At 57.6% G+C, this 17645-nt stretch overlaps 1 protein-coding gene and 1 long non-coding RNA gene across 9 annotated transcripts; one reads left to right on the top strand and one right to left on the bottom strand.

Moving 5' to 3' along the window:
* Nucleotides 1-505: 505 nt before the first annotated feature.
* TNS2 (tensin 2) lies at nucleotides 506-17549 on the top strand. Of its 8 annotated transcripts, none has more exons than XM_053557237.1 (29): nucleotides 506-680; nucleotides 4989-5097; nucleotides 5553-5590; nucleotides 6489-6527; nucleotides 6814-6852; nucleotides 6995-7044; nucleotides 7237-7408; nucleotides 7677-7727; nucleotides 8000-8122; nucleotides 8209-8273; nucleotides 9130-9213; nucleotides 10157-10269; nucleotides 10354-10414; nucleotides 10863-10938; nucleotides 11165-11294; nucleotides 11398-11463; nucleotides 11868-11981; nucleotides 12123-13334; nucleotides 13478-13628; nucleotides 13739-14328; nucleotides 14444-14533; nucleotides 14822-14947; nucleotides 15392-15484; nucleotides 15615-15692; nucleotides 15859-15936; nucleotides 16309-16477; nucleotides 16576-16644; nucleotides 16761-16790; nucleotides 16948-17549. In XM_053557237.1, the coding sequence occupies exons 1-29, from the start codon at nucleotides 606-608 to the stop codon at nucleotides 17084-17086; spliced, it is 4230 nt and encodes a 1409-aa protein (XP_053413212.1). In that variant the 5' UTR covers nucleotides 506-605; the 3' UTR covers nucleotides 17087-17549. The 8 variants fall into 8 exon arrangements, with proteins under 8 accessions (XP_053413212.1, XP_053413209.1, XP_053413211.1 ...); XM_053557234.1 differs by lacking the exon at nucleotides 506-680 and adding an exon at nucleotides 2030-2465; XM_053557236.1 differs by lacking the exon at nucleotides 506-680 and adding an exon at nucleotides 3223-3442.
* On the bottom strand, nucleotides 8280-12372 carry LOC128562373 (uncharacterized). The gene is made up of 3 exons (XR_008373413.1): nucleotides 12277-12372; nucleotides 9151-9389; nucleotides 8280-8731 (listed from the first exon to the last, which is right to left on the bottom strand). It is a non-coding gene; the product is annotated as an uncharacterized LOC128562373 (long non-coding RNA).
* Nucleotides 17550-17645: the final 96 nt, after the last annotated feature.

Here is a 17645-nt window from a genome sequence, read left to right as displayed (position 1 = left end):
AGGTGGTGCTAGCTCCACCAGGCCAGGCTCAGGCCTCGGAGGTCCTGTCTGGGGGCCGCCCATACGGAATACACTCCTCTGTACAGGGCAGGCTGAGAGGCTGAGGCTGTCCGGTTCTAGACCCTTTAGGTAGGACCTACGACCACCTTTTCTTCTGTTTGTCTTGCTCGTGTATTTCTTTTTGCCTGTGTCCCGCCAAGTCAGTCTCCTCCACTATCTGTTGCCATCTTTGGGTCTCTCCCCGTCCCTGTGTTTTCCGTGTCGCTCTTTCTACAAATCTCGCTCCCCATCTCTCGGTCTCTTCCTGTCTTCGATCTCTCCCTGAGTCAGCCTCCCTACCAGCCTCTGCACCCTCTTACAGCTCAGCTCTTTGTGCGTGTGGGTTCCCAGGAGAAGGTGGGGAGAAGAGGCGGACTGGAGGAGGACGGGGGCGGAGAGCAGGCGGAACGTGGGGATTGGAGCCGGGAAGAAGGGAGTGGGACGGCGAGGGAGGGAGGAGAGGGCGGCCCAGCGCGGCGGGTGGCGGGAGGGAGCCCAGCCGAGCGCGGCGCGCCCGCTCCCGCCGCCCCTAGCTCTGGGTCCCGCTTGACGCGGGCCCGGTCGGGATGGGCTGGCCCGGGGGCTCCCCTTGCTGCTGCCCCGCCCCGCCGCGCCCCCGCCCCACCGGGCGCCCCCCGCAGGTGAGTGGCCGCGCCGCGCTGGGCCGGCGGGCGGAGGCCTCTGCGTCACAGCCGCGCAGGCAGTGCCAGGGTCGGGCACCAGGGGGCGCGGGGCCGCCTGGGGGTTGAGGGGGTGTCCCGTAGGGCTGGGATTTGGGGTTCCGGATCGGGTGGGCCAAGGCGAGCTGGCGGCAGCTGGAGGCCGGAAAGGTGACCAGGGGGCGGGGCACGGCCGCGGTCCCACTCTGTCGGGCCGCCACGGCTTCCCACGCCCTAGGAGCACACACCGCCTGGCGGGGTGCTGTGGTGACCCGCCACACAAGAGGCGCCGCTCCTCCAGCACTGTGGCCCCAGTGGTGGCTCCATGCTTCCCTGGACCTGGGCAGGAGCTGACATCAGCGCTCGGGCCCTGACCTGGCAGAGTCAGACAAGTGTTTTCTTTTCCTACTTCTCATTTGGGACACTGAGGTAGTAAGCAGACACAGATGAGGCTGACTCAACTTGTCAGCCCTACTCATCAGCCCCCTTCTACCCTCAGATCGCTCTGGGCACACCCCTAGACCGCCCATGCTCACCAGCTTGCTCCTTCCCTGGGCCTCACCCCTCCTCCACGCAGCCAGGCTCCCAGCTTCTCAGCCTCTTTTCCAACCACAGCTATTTCCAGGAAGGGGGGTGTAGTGGAGGGGTTTCTCCAAACAAACCCAAGGATTTGGACTGAGAGGGGGCCCAGCTGGGGGAGAGGTTGACAGGCTCTGGAATGTTCCAGGCAGGAGGAGGATGAGGGTCCTAGGGGGTCTGGCAATGCCTTCCCCCAGGAAGCTATTTTTCCTCTCAGCACAGGCTCAGAGGGACCACCCAACATGGGACTTACCCCCAACCCTCACTGCAGTCACTGCTTGGAACCTTGGTGCTGGGCCTGGGTGGGGAACATGAGACCAGTAAAGGTCAGAGATGTTTCAGGGACCTGTTCCAGGTGAGGGGACTGCCAGCCCCTCTGGAGGCAGCAGGTATGGAAAGAAGCATGCCTGATGGGTCCTGGTCAGGGGTCTGTGTCATAGCAGAGGTGGGAACTGTGCAGAAAAAAACACCCCCATTCACCCACCCTGCCACAAGTGCCCCATGCCCCTTTCCCCTCAGGATTGGGTGCTAGACCAGGCCAGACCCAGCTGCCCACACTGGAACATCCAGGGGCCTGGAATGTACTGGGACACAGCCCAGGCTGGGGGGCCCAGGTCTGCCACATAAATGCCACCTTCTGGCCAAGGTATCCTAGGGACAGACTTCCTGGCCTGGAGAACTGAAGCTTCAAGGGAGAGGCCTCAGGCTAGGTCCAGCCTAGGCAGGTCCTTGAAAGCTCCCAAGTAGGCTCCCATAGCAGGACCCAGAGAATATAGGATTAGACCATCTTGAGGGGTGTGAGGGAGGAGGCAATTGGTGGGAGAAGCCAGAGCTGGGGGAGTTGCCCCAGTACTGGGACATTCAGTAAATACCATGCAAATTATGGAGGCATATTTGCATTCTTTCAAGTGACAGCTAGCCAGTCCCAAGGGCTGCTGTACAGGGCTTAGGGCTGAGGACCCCCAGGCCATTAACCCCTTATGTTTTTAGGAAGATTACTACTCCCTTTCCAAGGCCCCATCCACTTCCCTCCCTTGACTCCCAGGACAGGAAGTTGGCCATGTTCCCAAGAGAGAGGCAGGAGGCCCATGGAAGGGGTGGAGTATGTGTTGGGAAGGGTCCTCCTGTCCAGTTCTCGGCCCTGGGAACGCTGCTGAGGAAAGAGAGCAGAGCTGGGAGAGCATGAAGGTAGTGCTTAGGCTTGGCGGTGGTGATGGGGACCTGATGTGGAGAGCCTAAATTGCAAGGCTTGAAAGAGGGACCAGGGATCTGTGAGGTGTCTGAAACAAAGCCAGGGAATGAGTGAGTGGAGGGCTGGGGAGGAGCACTATGTCAGGAGCAGAGAGCCTGGGGCTCTCAGGAGAAGGATCTCAAATGCCTTAGGCTGTAGCATGAGAATGGATCATTCCTGGGGTAAAGCAGTCTTCTGGCTGGAACTTGGCCTTCCATGGTGTATGGGGATAAGGGTGCGCTGCATGTTTTCTTTGCCTACTTCATAACCAGTGAAACTGAGGCAAGAAGCTGGCCCTCAGTCCCATTTTCCCTGACCCTCAGGACACACTGCTGAGTAGTAGTTCCCAGCTTCCCTCCCTCCCCACCGGAAGTCCCTCCAGAGCTTGAGAGTTCGGGCTGGGAGTTTGCCGGTACATGGTGTTCCCCACTGGCCCTTGAGCCCTGCCCTGACATGAAATTCTCACCCGCCCCACTGGGGCTGGATCTCTGGACCATGGATCCCTGCAGATCCCTGGATAGGGTGGATTCGCAGGTGTGTGTGCCCGTTCCAGAGAGGGCAGGGGAGGCTGTGCAAAAGATCCTGGGCTGACATTCCCAGCAGGGTAGATCCTGGGAATCTGATCTCCTGGCCTCCTCCACATCCTCCCCACCCCCCCACTTCCTGGAGCAGCGACCTGCCCCCTTCCCGCCCACCCGCACTTCCCTCCACTTCCAGGGCCGGGCTGCTCCTCACATCAGCCAGACAGCCTACCCTCCACCCAGGGGAAGCGGCTGCCTCCACCAGGCTGCTTTCAGGAAGCCTGGGGCCAGGCCCCATCATTGTTCAGATCTCGCAGCCGGCACCCCAGCTGGACACCATGAAGTCCAGCGGCCCCGTGGAGAGGCTGCTCAGAGCCCTTGGGAGGAGGGACAGCAGCCGGGCCACCAGCAGGGTAGGAGTGCCAGCTGGCTGGGCAAGTAGGGGTTGGAGGTATCGGCAGTGGGGGAGGGGACCAGGAATCAGGCCAGACCCTTCTCCCAATTTCTTCCTCAGTCTTCTCCTTTGCCCTCAAATTCCTTCATTACTGTCCCCCTTCAGTGTGGTGACAGCTAGGGTGTGACCTACAGATGGGATGTTTGGGTCAGAGTGGCTCCTTGCTATCTGTTTTCTGCTTCTCTATCACCTTTCCTGCCTGGGCCAACCCCAGGGGTCCTGTCCTCCCTCAACTTGAGCCACATCACTGTAGGATTTTGCCAAGCAAAGTCCTAGAACAGGGCTAGATCAGGCTCCTTACCTGGTCCAGGAAGTTCGGGGAAAATGTGGGAGGCAGGGGTTGGCAAAGGAAGGGCAGGAAGAGGGTGGGTCCCAGAAGGGCTTTTGAACTGGAGGTTTCCTTTTCACTGACATCATCTGTAAGTGCTGTTAGTGCTAAAATCTACCCAAGTGTCCTAGTGAGTCCCCCAAGGTTGGTCCAACCCAGAGATTCTAGGCAGTCAGGAGACCAGAGATGCCCCATCACTCCTTTCCCCACTTCTCAGCCTTACCCTGAAAGCAGCAGCTCAGGACATGAGATAATACTAGGGCAGGGCCAGGGAAGAAGGGCAGCAGGAGTCTGAACTACAGAGAAGAAAAATGGATAAAAGAAAAAGGTGGCAAGAAGATAAATTGTCCCCAGGCAGAGGATGTTTGGAGAAAACCTGCTATGGGAAGGAATGGGACTGAGATAGGCCTGGGTCACAAGGAGGCATCCCAGCCTCCTGCGTCAGAGGGGCTGAACAGGGAATCTGGTCCCTGTTCAATGCTTGACTCCCACTTGAACTTCTCCAGGTTGGGGGGTGGGGTAGCAGCAAAGCTTACAACATCCAAAGGCAGCAAGGTCACCGAACATCTCCCTGTGTCACTTCTGTTTCTTCCTCCAACATTACTGCCCCCCCCTTACAGAATTGCTGTCTACCGCCTCAATGCACAATGAGTAAACATGTTGTTCTGACTGTGGGGGAAGGGGGCACATCAGCTGCCTGGAACGTGGGGACAGCACTAGCCAGGGGAACAGGACTGGCTAAGGCCACTTCTGCCAGCTTCATCTGGGTACTACAGCTTGTCTGCAGCCCCCCTTTCTCTGCACACAGGCTTCCATCTGGGGAGGGCAGGATGGGAGGAGTCAGAGAATGCCCCCACCCACAGGAGGCAAGCCCTAGCATTTGGGCTGGCAGTAACCACAGGGCATCACACACCAGGGCCACGTGAGGGGACTAAGTGATCCCTTAGGGAGGAGCTGACCCAGTGAAGGTGACACAAGGGGTCAGATTCCATTCATGGTCAAGGATAGGCCTCACGACCACCTTGAAACAGTGATAGCAAATTCACCCTACAGCTTTACTGGCTTGATTGGAATGAAGGAAGAAACCAGTGCAGACAAGGTCTCTACCAAGTCCCAGAGATGGACATGGTCCTACTGGAAGCTCACATCTCTTGTCTGTTTGTCCCTCCACCCCCAGCCTAGGAAAGCTGAGCCACACAGCTTCCGGGAGAAGGTTTTCCGGAAGAAACCTCCAGTCTGTGCAGTGTGTAAGGTGACCATCGATGGGACAGGCGTCTCATGCAGAGGTGAGGCACTCTGTCATGTGAGTCTGAGACCCTCCACCCCACACCACTGTGTTGCACAAACCCCAGCAGGCCCAACCCACACACTAAACCAAGGTTGCTCCTGCAGTAGGCACCATAGTAGCCAAGAGCCCTGGCTCCCATGACAGACACCCCCCACAACCCAGTACTCTCCACCACCTTCCCATCCTGACCTGTGGCTTGGGGCTTTCCCTCTCTTCCTCCTAACCTCATTCATCTTAGAACATTACCCCTGGCCTGGGCAGCAGTACTCTGCTGCCACACTCTTCCCTCAACTCTACCCCTGCTCCCCAACTTCAGCCAGCCTAGTACAGCTGGAGTCAGGAAGTCCTAGGGTCTGGTTCCAGGGCCCAGGGAAATGAGGGAGGGCCAAATTCCTTCTACTGCCTCAAGAGACCCCTGCTAACCTCTCTCCTCTGTACACCCCCCACCCCCAGTCTGCAAGGTGGCAACACACAGAAAATGTGAAGCAAAGGTGGGTACCTGGTTATACCTGAAGGAGGGAGGGGTGTCTGGGGTCCTAAAGAGGATTCTCCAAATGCACTGGCATCCGCCCTTCACCTCCATCCCACCCTCATCATTAGGGTACCCCTCCTGGGGGGGGGTGCTCTACTGGCCCTTTAAGAACTACCCTACTCCACCTCCTGGAGGGCTGGCCCAGGCGGGTGGACAGAGAGACAGCGAGACAGCATTTGTCTTGGTGCTGTGCCCAGGCTGCAGCTGGCGAGAGGTTGGGGGGTGAGGGGGGGGAAAGGAGAAGGAGGAGGAGGAAGGGTGGACTGGGTGGGGGAGCAGGATTTCAGAGACTGGGCAGCCGGATGGGCTGTGCCTTCCCTCTGGCGAAGGGTCCTCAGGATGCCTGAGTGGGCCTTATCCTGAGCCCTGGAACATCTGGGCCTTTCCAGGTACAAGCTTAGATAGCACCCACTGTTCACTGGGGTCCTGAGTCAGCCCTATCTGAGGAGGCTCCCTGGGCCTCCTTGCAGTACAGGGGAGTGGGGTCTCAGGGCCCTGGAGCTAGCTGTGGGGAGCAGTGTGCCCAGGGGTGGGGTCTCCCAGTGAAAGAGACTAGTGTCCGTCCCTGGCCATGGCCTGCCTGCTTGCCTCTATATATAACTCCTGCCCCGAAGCTGAATGAATGGGGGTCTGTATGGGTAGGGGGCTGAGAGCCAAGAGCAACACGTGAGGGGCCAGGGGGTGGGGGACCAAGAGGCCAGAGGGGAGGTTCCCTTAAATAGACCTCAGCTGGAGGCTGCACCCATCCACTGACAGCCCCTCCACCTTCTTGCTGAAGCTGAGGGGTTGCCTCATCCTCAAGTCCAGGGAAGCCCATTTCATTGGGCGCTCAGACCCTTACTCAGGTCTCCTTCCAGGTGACTTCCTCCTGTCAGGCCTTGCCTCCTGCTGAGCTGGTGAGTTTCTCTGGGATGCAGTGGGGAAAGCAAGGGACCTGGGACCTAGTTGCAGTGTCTTAAAGTCTGGTGGCCCCAGAGAGGGCCCCCAAGAGATTACCTTGCTGTGGGTTTTCATAATCCTGAGGGGAAAGGAAAAAAATGTGTGACCTCGTGATCCCTCTTGAGCCTGCTGGGAACTGGACCTCTCAACAAAGACACTGACTTGCCCTCTCACCATCCCCAGGTCCAGAGCTGCCTTGCCCCTGCCCTAACCACTTCCTTTTCCTCCCGCATCTCCCTCTAGCGACGAAACACGGCCCCAGTCAGGCGCATAGAGCATCTGGTAAGCTGATGCCTGAGGAGGGGGGAGCAAGGAAGGACCTAGATTTCCTGAAGACGAAAGTACATGGATCTCTGGAGTGGGGAGCCTAGAGTAAGAGAGAGGTACCCAAAGAGATGTTCAGACACTGTTTATCATCCACCAGGGATCCACCAAATCTCTGAACTACTCAAAGCAGAGGAGCTCTCTGCCCAGGTAAGTGAGGGTGCTGGGGGTGTGCTCATGTGACCCCTTTCCTCCGGCCCCACACCACAACAAAGCTCTCCAGGACAGCCCCTGCCCCTAAGCGGACTCTAAGAGGTTCAGCGGACGCCCTCCCATCACGTTGGCCACCTCCGGGTGCCCAGCCGCCCCTCCGTTCCTTACATAGGCTTCGCATCCTCCCAGGAGCTTCAGCCTGGACCCGCTCATGGAGAGGCGCTGGGACCTGGACCTCACCTACGTGACGGAGCGCATCCTGGCCGCCGCCTTCCCCCAGCGGCCGGATGAAATGCAACACCGGGGCCACCTGCGAGAGTTGGCCCACGTGCTGCAATCCAAACACCGCGACAAGTACCTGGTGAGGGGCGGGGCCGCCCGGAGGCAACCAATGAGAGGGCGGGGGGTCCAGATGAGCGAGGCTGTTCATGACGTCAAACTAACGAAGGCGAGGCCTCTAAGGGAGCCTTGAGCGCTGCCTGGAACCCAGCGGAGAATCCCGGGTAGTAGGGGCTAGGTCAGGTCTGAGCAGCCTCCTCATTTTAGAGGACGATCCTTGCTTAGCGTCTACCTCCACTGCGCTTCGCTGCTGGAGGTCGTTTCCGTCTAAAGCCCCCACTCTATTTCAGCTCTTCAACCTTTCAGAGAAAAGGCATGACCTGACGCGCCTAAACCCCAAGGTAGGAGGGAAGTGGCCCACCAAGCCGACCCCTGCCTCCTCGTTAGTAACAGTAGGAGCTGGCATCTACTTCATTCTTAAGCATTTTCCCATATGACATATTACTGGGGACACCTCAAACGTGGTGCAGCAGCCAGTCATATAGATAAAGACAATGCCGAGACTATCAGAACAAGAAGGCCCTTGCCCCCAAGCCTGGCCCTGTCACTTTTCCACCCCCACCCATCTCTCTTTGTGGCCCCCACCTCCAGTTGTACCCCTGTGCTCCCCCAGGTCCAGGATTTTGGCTGGCCTGAGCTGCATGCCCCACCCCTGGACAAGTTGTGCTCCATCTGCAAAGCCATGGAGACGTGGCTCAGTGCTGACCCGCAGCACGTCGTGGTACTGTACTGCAAGGTGGGCTGGGACCTTGGGGTCACAGAGCTGGGGTGCCCTCAGCCTGGGGCCCCAGAAGGCCCTCCATCCCTGTCTCTATTTCTCAGGGAAGCAAAGGCAAGCTCGGGGTCATTGTTTCTGCCTACATGCACTACAGCAAGATCTCTGCAGGGTGAGGTTCCCCAGCACCTGAGTAGCCTCTTCCCCAGTAGCCCTTTCTCCAGCTGGGCCTTTATGAACCCATCTCCCCTGGAGCCCACTTGTTTGTTCTGGGAGCCCTTTGCTGTAAGCCTGGCATTTCCACTTCCTTTTAATCACATGTACTTTACCACAGTCCCCAGCAACTAATCTGTATTAGTGTCCTAGGGCTACCACAACAAAGTACCACAAACTGTTGGCTTAAAACAGTAGAAATGTATTGTCTTACGGTTCTGAAGGCTAGAAATTCAAGATCAAGGTGTCAGCAGGGCCATACTCCCTCTGAGACTCTCGATAGACTCCTTCCTTGCCCTCTCCCTGGCTTCTGGTGGTGGCCAGCAATCCTGGGTGTCCCTTGGCTTGCAGGGCATCGCTCCAGCCTCTGCCTCCATCATCACACGGCATCCTCCCTGTGTGTCTGTGTCTCTTCTTCTCTTCTCTTCCTATAAGGACAGCAATCATATTGGATTAAGGGCCCACCCTACTCCAGTATGATCTCATCTTAACTAATTATGTCTGCAATGGCCCTATTTCCAAATAAGATCACATTCTGAGGTACATATCTTTTGGGAGAATTCAACCCATAGCATGGTCTTATTGCCCCATTTTACAGATGAGAAAACTAAAGTTCAGGGAATAATTGCCTGCAGCCCAACAACTAGTAATGTGACTGTACGTGGTGCTTCTAGTTCTCTTTACCACCACTCTGGGCTTCCTCTACATTTGGGAGTGGGGGGGTTACAGCTCTCCTCTTTCCCTTGGGGCTTAGGAATGGGAGGCTAGGATGAATGCTATTCCCTAATCCCCCACTCTGTCCTTGCTCTTCCCAGGGCAGACCAAGCACTGGCTACTCTTACCATGCGGAAATTCTGTGAGGACAAGGTGGCCACAGAACTGCAGCCCTCCCAGCGCCGGTGAGCAGCCTGTGTGGGAATGTGCCAGAGAAGCAGTTCCCTCTGTGGCCAGGGTTCTCTCATTCGTGTAGCACACCTCCTACATGCCAGGCCCTGTACCAAGAGTGAGGATTCCAAACAAATGAGGTCCTTGCTATCATGGAGCTTACATGCTAGTACAGTAAAAGTCAGTAAACCTGTGAGTAAACAGACAAGGTCATTTTGGGTGATAAGTTATATGAAAAAAGCAGAGCTGAGGCCGGGCACAGTGGCTGACGCCTGTAATTCTAGCACTCTGGGAGGCCAAAGTGGGTGGATTGCCTGAGCTCAGGAGTTCAAGAGCAGACTGAGCAGGAGCAAGACCCTGTCTGCTAATGTAGAAAAATTAGCCAGGTGTGATACCACATGCCTATAGTCCCAGCTACTTGGAAGGCTGAGGCAAGGGGATTGCTTGAGCCCAAGAGTTTGAGGTTGCTATGAGCTATGATGCAACAGTACTCTACCCAGGGCAACAGAGTGAGACTCTGTTTAAAAAAAAAAAAAGAAAACAGGGCGGTGCCTGTGGCTCAGCGGATAGGGTGCCGGCCCCATATGCCGAGGATGGCGGGTTCAAACCCAGCCCCAGCCGAACTGCAACAACAACAACAAAAAAAAAAATAGCTGGGCATTGTGGCGGGTGCCTGTAGTCCCAGCTACTCGGGAGACTAAGGCAAGAGAATCGCTTAAGCCCAAGAGTTTGAGGTTGTTGTGAGCTGTGATGCCATGACACACTCTACCAAGGGCGACAAAATGAGACTCTGTCTAAAAAAAAAAAAAAGAACTTTCTGGTGAGCTGGCATATGTGAGGCAGGGAAGCTGAAAAGGATAGGCCTTCCAAAGGTGGTGGGCATGTGTGCAGTTGAGATGATGCAAGGTGACCTCCAAAAGAAGGAGCTTATGTTCTCCTTGATACACCCTCTGCTAGATACATCGGCTATTTCAGTGGGCTGCTGTCTGGCTCCATCAGGATGAACAGCAGCCCTCTCTTCCTGCACCATGTGCTCGTGCCTATGCTGCCAGCCTTCGAACCCAGCACAGGTGAGTCTGCCTGAGATGTTCTCCATGGGGAGGCCACCCTCTCCACTCAGCACCCCTTATGCGCCTTCTCCTCTGTCCCTCCAGGCTTCCAGCCCTTCCTGAAAATCTATCAGTCCATGCAGCTTGTCTACACATCTGGAGTCTAGTGAGTTTTCTAGTCACAAGTCCCTGACACCACACGGCCAGCGCCTCCTTTGCCCCCCACTCCCTGGATTTTAGCTTCTTTAGCCTCCTCAGACAGCTGGGCTTCCAGCTCCAGCTACTGCACCTAAAAACTAATACCAGCATAGAGTCCATTTCACAGATGAGGAGGCTAAGGCTCAGATAAAAGTCCCTCACTTAGGGCAGCGCCTGTGGCTCAGTGAGTATGGTGCCGGCCCTATATACCGAGGGTGGCAGGTTCAAACCCGGGCCTGGCCAAACTGTAACAAAAAAATAGCCAGGCATTGGGGCAGGCGCCTGTAGTCCCAGCTACTTGGGAGGAAGTCCCTCACTTAGGGGCACTCTGATCTCCTAGCTCTCTCCTGACTCTGCATAGCCACCTCTGTACCCGTGGCCTCTGATCCTGCTCTGCCTTTTCCTGTTCCTCACAGCCACATCACAGGCCCTGGTCCCCAGCAGCTCTGCATCAGCCTGGAGCCAGCACTCCTCCTCAAAGGCGATGTCATGGTGAGGGGTCCTAGCCACCAGGGGAGGCCAGGGAATGGGTGGGGGTTGTGTCCTGTCAGTGGCACAGTAGCCTGGTGAGTCACTAATTCAAGACAGATTAGAAGGCAAATAGGATGGTTGAAGTTGAAGAAGGGCAGAGCTGTGACCAGGCAGTCCCAACGGTAGAAGCACAGAAGAGGACATGAGGTCTGACCTCCCCACCCCGGCCTCCCGCCTTTCACCCCAGGTCACATGCTATCACAAGGGTGGCCGTGGCACAGACCGGACTCTCGTGTTCCGAGTCCAGTTCCACACATGCACCATCCATGGACCACGGCTTGTCTTCCCCAAGGACCAGCTGGACGAGGCCTGGACTGGTGAGTTTGAGACAAGTGGCATGGGGCAGGAGCCCAGGTGAGGGCAGGCAGGGGTATATGGTGTGGGCCAGAGGCCTGGCTCTTCACCATCCACTCCCCACAGATGAGAGGTTCCCCTTCCAAGCCTCAGTGGAGTTTGTATTCTCCTCCAGCCCTGAGAAGATCAAAGGTAAGAGTGGGGGCTTAGGCTTGGCGCCTGTGGCTCAACTGGCTAAAGTGCCAGCCACATACACCTAAGCTGGCAGGTTCGAATCCAGCCCAGGCCCGCCAAACAACAATGACGGCTGCAACCAAAAAATAGCCAAGTGTTGCGGCAGGCGCCTGTGGTCCCAGCTACTTGGGAGGCTGAGGCAAGAGAATCGCTTGAGCCCAGGAGTTGGAGGTTGCTATGAGCTGTGATGCCGCAGCACTCTACCCAGGGTGACAGCTTGAGGCTCTGTCTCAAAAAAATAAATAATAAAACCTACAAATAGTGATACATTAAAAAAAAAAAAAAAAGAGTGGGGGCTGAGGCTGGGGACTGAAGATTGTATCACCCCTGCTCTTGAGACACACTTGGTGGCCTTTTCATAGGTAACACTCCACGGAATGATCCGTCTGTCTCTGTTGACTACAATACCACAGAGCCTGCCGTGCGATGGGACTCCTACGAAAACTTCAACCGGCATCATGAAGACAGTGTGGATGGTGTGTGAGGCAGGCCTCAGGGGTGGGAGGTGCAGGGTTGTGGTGAGAGATACTCCTGAGCACCCCAGCTGGAGTCCCCCACCCCACCACCCCCTCTTGTTAACTCTCTCCCCCTTTTCCCTGCTTGCCTTCTCCACCCAGGCTCCCTGACCCACACCCGTGGTCCCCTGGATGGCAGTCCCTATGCCCAGGTGCAGCGGGCCCCCCGCCAGACCCCACCAGCGCCTTCTCCAGAGCCACCCCCACCCCCAATGCTCTCTGTCAGCAGTGACTCCGGCCACTCATCCACACTCACCACAGAGCCAGCTGCTGAGTCCCCTGGCCGGCCGCCTCCTACAGCTGCTGAGCGGCAGGAGCTAGATCGCCTCCTGGGAGGCTGTGGAGTGGCCAGTGGGGGCCGAGGGGCTGGGCGTGAGACGGCCATCTTAGATGACGAAGAGCAGCCCCCTGTGGGTGGAGGCCCCCACCTTGGAGTGTACTCCGGTCATAGGCCTGCCCTCAGCCGCCACTGCTCCTGCCGCCAGGGCTACCGAGAGGCCTGTGGAGTCCCCAGTGGGGGCTACTACCGGCCAGAAGGAACCCTGGAAAGGCGACGGCTGGCCTATGGGGGCTTTGAGGGCCCCCCGCAGGGCTATGCCGAGGCCTCCATGGAAAAGAGGCGCCTTTGCCGCTCACTGTCTGAGGGGCCCTACCCCTACCCACCTGAGCTGGGAAAGCCACCCAATGGGGACTTTAGCTATTGCTCCCCGGCCTACCGAGAGGTGGTCATCCTGGAGGACACTGCGCTGCCTGCCTTATGTTCATGCCCGGCCTGTGACGAGAAGCTGGCACTGCCCACAGCAGCCCTGTATGGACTGCGGCTGGAGAGAGAGGCTGGCGAAGGGTGGGCAAGTGAGGCAGCCAAGCCTCTACTGCACCCAGTACGGCCTGGGCCCCCATTGCCTCTGCTAGTGCCCACCTGTGGGCATCACCATGCCCCAGTGCCCGAGTACAGCTGCCTGAAGCCACCCAGGGCAGGTGAGGAAGGGCACGAGGGCTGCTCCTACACCATGTGCCCCGAGGGCAGGTATGGACATCCAGGGTGCCCTGCCCTGGTGACGTACAGCTGTGGAGGAGCAGTCCCCACTTACTGTCCAGCATATGGTCGGGTGCCTCACAGCTGTGGATCTCCAGGCGAGGGCAGAGGGTATCCCAGCCCTGGTACCCACTCCCCACGGGCTGGCTCCATCTCCCCGGGCAGCCCGCCCTACCCACAATCCAGGAAGCTGAGCTACGAGATCCCTGCGGAGGAGGGAGGGAGCAGGTATCCACTGCCTGGGCACCTGGCTTCAGCAGGACCCCTGGCCTCTGCAGGTGAGGGCACTAGAGTGGGGAGTCCCCAGGACAGAGGAGGGTTCTGGAAGATGGTGGAAGGTCAAGGGGGCACAGGGTGAGAAAGAACTAAACCTTCTGGGCCCAATCTGGCTCACGACCCCACCACTTGCCTTCACTTGCAGAGTCACCTGAGCCAGTATCCTGGAGGGAGGGCCCCAGTGGGCACAGCACGCTGCCTCGGTCTCCCCAAGATCCCCAGGGCAGTGCCTCTTCAGAGTTGTCTGGTCCCTCCATGCCCCTGCACACCAGCAGCCCAGTCCAGGGCAAGGAAAGGTACACAGGGGGCCTGGCCTGCTCAGGTGCTGCTTTGTCTAGTGAACGATAAAGGCTGGGGAGGGGGCAGCTCGCAGTGGAGGCTTGTTGACCATCTTCCCTTCATGCAGCACCCGAAGACAAGACATGAGGTCCCCCACCTTGGCGCCCGTGCAGAGACTGAGTCCTGGCGAGGGCTTGCCCTCTGTTCCCCAAGGATGCACTGGAAAGGCTCCTGAGCTGCCAGCAAGAAATGGGCCTGAGCCTCCAGCCTCTGGCCCCTGCTCCCCAACCTCCCCTCCCAGCTCACCCGCTGACTGGCCTCAGGAAAGGAGCCCAGGGGGCCACTCAGACAGTGCCAGTGCCCAGGGACCTGTGCCCACCACGCTGCCTGGCCTCCGCCGCACCCCCTGGCAGAGCCCTCGAGGCCCCCCAGACAGCCCAGATGGGTCCCCCCTCACTCCTGTGCCTACCCAGATGCCCTGGCTTGTGACCAGCCCAGAGCCCCCTCAGAGCTCACCCACACCTGCCTTCCCCCTGGCTACGGCTTATGATACCAATGGCCCTACTCAGCCCCCACTTCCCGAGAAACGCCACCTGCTGGGGCTTGGGCAACAGACAGGACCCTGGGGCCCAGAGCAGGCTTCACCACTAGCCAGAGGCACCAGTCACCATGTTACCTTCGCAACTCTGCTCCCAGATAGTGCTCCTCAAGTCCCAGGTATGAAAGCATTTGAGGGGTTGGTACCACCTTGAAAGTACCCTTTCTCCTGTGGAGGGGCATGGCATGGAGCCTGGAGAGCCTTGGGGTCTAAATCAGTCCCTCCCTGTCCTAGAGCCCCCCATGCAAGAGAGCCAAAGCAATGTAAAGTTTGTCCAAGATACATCTAAGTTCTGGTACAAGCCACACCTGTCCCGTGACCAAGGTAAGAACCAGCATGCCCTCCCCATCCCCACCCTCCAGGGCTTTGTCTTGACTTTTAGGTCCTATCCTGGATGAAGCCCTTGGCTCCTCCCATCTTAGCTGTGTTTACCTTGACTAAGCCTCCCACCAGCCAGTGATTCTGGGCTTTGGGCCCAAGACTCATTGTCAAAGCCCCCGTGAATGCTAAAGTTCTGTCCCCAGACTCTTGCCACAGCTGTCAGGGCAAAAGAGGAGCCAGGCTGCATGAGGCACTGTGAACAACCTCTCTTCTCCTCCCCCCACTCTGCAGCCATTGCCTTGCTGAAGGACAAGGACCCTGGGGCCTTCTTGATCAGGGACAGTCATTCATTCCAAGGAGCTTATGGGCTGGCCCTCAAAGTGGCCACACCTCCACCCAGTGCTCAGCCCTGGAAAGGTATAGAATGCCGACATGGGCACCCGTAGCTCAGTGGTTAGGGCACCAACCACATGCTCCAGGGCTAGTGGGTTCGAACCCAGCCCAGGCCTGCTAAACAACAACAAAAAAATAGTCGGGCATTGTGGTGGGCACCTGTAGTCCCAGCAACTAGGGAGGCTGAGGCAAGACAATTGCTTGAGCCCAAGAGTTTGAGGTTGCTATGAGCTATGACACCATGGCACTCTACCAAGGGTGATAAAGTGAAACTGTCTCAATTAAAAAAAAAAAAAAATGCCCAGACCTGAGCAAGATAACAGGGCCAGGGTAGGGGGTGGGGATGGGAACCATACCACTCTGTGGTGGGGAGAGGCAGGAAGAGACCTCAGCTGCTCAGGAAAAAATCCATCAGGGAAGAAACTGAGAATCTGATAAAGCCTTACTTCCACCACCCCCCCTTCTTAGGGGACCCCTTGGAACAGCTGGTCCGCCATTTCCTCATTGAGACTGGGCCCAAAGGGGTGAAGATCAAGGGCTGTCCCAGTGAGCCCTACTTTGGTGAGCAGCAGGAGTCCAGGGAAGGCTACACTGGGTTGCTGTAGGGTGAGGCCCAGGGGTCTCAGGAGGGTGGGAGGGAGAGCTGAGGCATCTGGGCACCCCAGGACCTTTTTCACATCCTCCCCCACAGGCAGCCTGTCCGCCCTGGTCTCCCAGCACTCCATCTCCCCCATCTCCCTGCCCTGCTGCCTGCGCATTCCCAGTAAAGGTGTGTGTCTGGTAACCTGTCCTTCCCACCTCCCCAGCCCTGCAGCCAAAAGCAGAATACAGAGTTCGTGGTTCCCAGCCTTTGTTTTGGGGGTGGCAGAGGGTGTTCTCCAGCTCCCGTGGAACTCCTCTCTTTGACCTTCCCTGCTGGCCCTCATTTCCTTCAGATCCTCTGGAAGAGACCCCAGAGGCTCCAGTGCCCTCCAACATGAGTACGGCAGCGGACCTCCTACGTCAGGGTGCCGGTGAGACCTCTCCCTCCCTCCCCTCCCTCTCCATGGGCACTGAGGACGCATTGCAGATATGGGGCATGGGCCCTGGTAGATGCATTTAACCTGTGAAGATACTGGTGGAGGTCAGGAAGAGGGTCCTCAGCCTAGGTTCCCAAAGTCCTGTGAAGGTGAGGATCATGGGGACCTGGGGGCTGGTTAGGATGCAGATTCTCAGGCCTCTTTCCAGTGCTTCTGACTGTAGTCTGGTGGGATCTGCTTTAGACAAGTCACTTGTGTGATTCTAATGCATCTGAGAGAGCTAGCCAGGGAATGGGAAAGAAAGCTGCTGAGGGATTAGGGGGCTGGCACTCCTCTCTCCACCTGATCCACTCCATGCTTCTGCAGCCTGCAGCGTACTCTACCTGACCTCAGTGGAGACAGAGTCACTTACAGGCCCCCAAGCCGTGGCCCGGGCCAGCTCTGCAGCTCTGAGCTGCACCCCCCGCCCAACACCAGCCGTTGTCCACTTCAAGGTCTCAGCCCAGGGTATTACACTAACTGACAACCAAAGGAAGTGAGTCCATATGCCCTGCCTTGCATGGGGTCCCTGCAGAACCCCACCTCAAAGACCCTTCAGGCCCTTTCTGAGCTTGACCCTTGCCACCCTTGCAGGCTCTTCTTTCGCCGCCATTATCCAGTGAATAGCATCACCTTCTCCAGCACAGACCCTCAGGACCGGAGGTGACCCTACCTCCAAACCCTTTGCCCCACACCAGGGCCTTACCAGGCCCTAGTCCCAACTCCTTTAGCAACTGTTCCCTTGGGTGCACTCTTTCACACTTCTTCTCCTTCTACAGATGGACCAACCCAGATGGAACCACCTCCAAGTAAGCCTCCTCCATGAGTCCAGTCTCTTCCCTCCAGGGGATCAGGGCACCTCCATCTTCCCCGACCTTGGCATTTGAGTCAGTTCACTAAGGCCAGCTACGTTCCTTTGTGCAAGGAATGGTAACGGCATGGCCCACCCTGGCTTTGTCCCCATAGGATCTTTGGTTTTGTGGCCAAGAAGCCGGGAAGTCCCTGGGAGAATGTGTGTCACCTCTTTGCAGAGCTTGACCCAGATCAGCCTGCAGGCGCCATTGTCACCTTCATCACCAAAGTTCTTCTGGGCCAGAGAAAATGAAGGAAGGCCACAAGCTAGGAGCCCACGTCAACACTACGCCCCTCCCAGCACCCCACAGCCCTCACTTCCCCAGGCCTGCACCCAAGAGACCCAGGAGCCAGCACCCTCCCTGAGGAATGGGAGTGAGCATTGGTCTGCTCTCCTTTCCCCGCCCCCAGCCTGCTAAGCTAAGTGGACAGGCCCATGAGATGACCTTGCATGTGAGCAGATGGCAGAGAGGGGCATGTGAGGGGTGAGGAGGCATTATTAGCAGTTGCCTGCAGGAGAAATCAGCCCTCCAAGGAAGTCAGGCCCTGCCCGGTCCACCCAGGTGCAGCTCCCAGCATGCAGGGAGAGGGGAGAGAGAAGGGGAACGAGTCATTCCTTCTTCTGTCTCCCCCAAGCAGAGATCAGAGTGGGATCACATGAATAGGGGGAAAAAGAGAGTCTATTTTTGTCTAATAAAGAATTTCTATAAACTTTAGTCAGAGTTGGAGTCACACCTTATTCTCAGGAAGGTGGAGGCCTCATGTCCCCCAGGGGCATACCTGTGCTTCCTGGGGGCGTCTCAGGCCCCAGG

Source organism: Nycticebus coucang, chromosome 12 (assembly GCF_027406575.1).
Source record: "Nycticebus coucang isolate mNycCou1 chromosome 12, mNycCou1.pri, whole genome shotgun sequence".
Classification (NCBI taxonomy): Eukaryota; Metazoa; Chordata; class Mammalia; order Primates; family Lorisidae; genus Nycticebus; species Nycticebus coucang.
The sequence above is the reverse complement of the archived record's forward strand: the minus strand, read 5'-3'. Positions and strand labels throughout refer to the sequence as shown.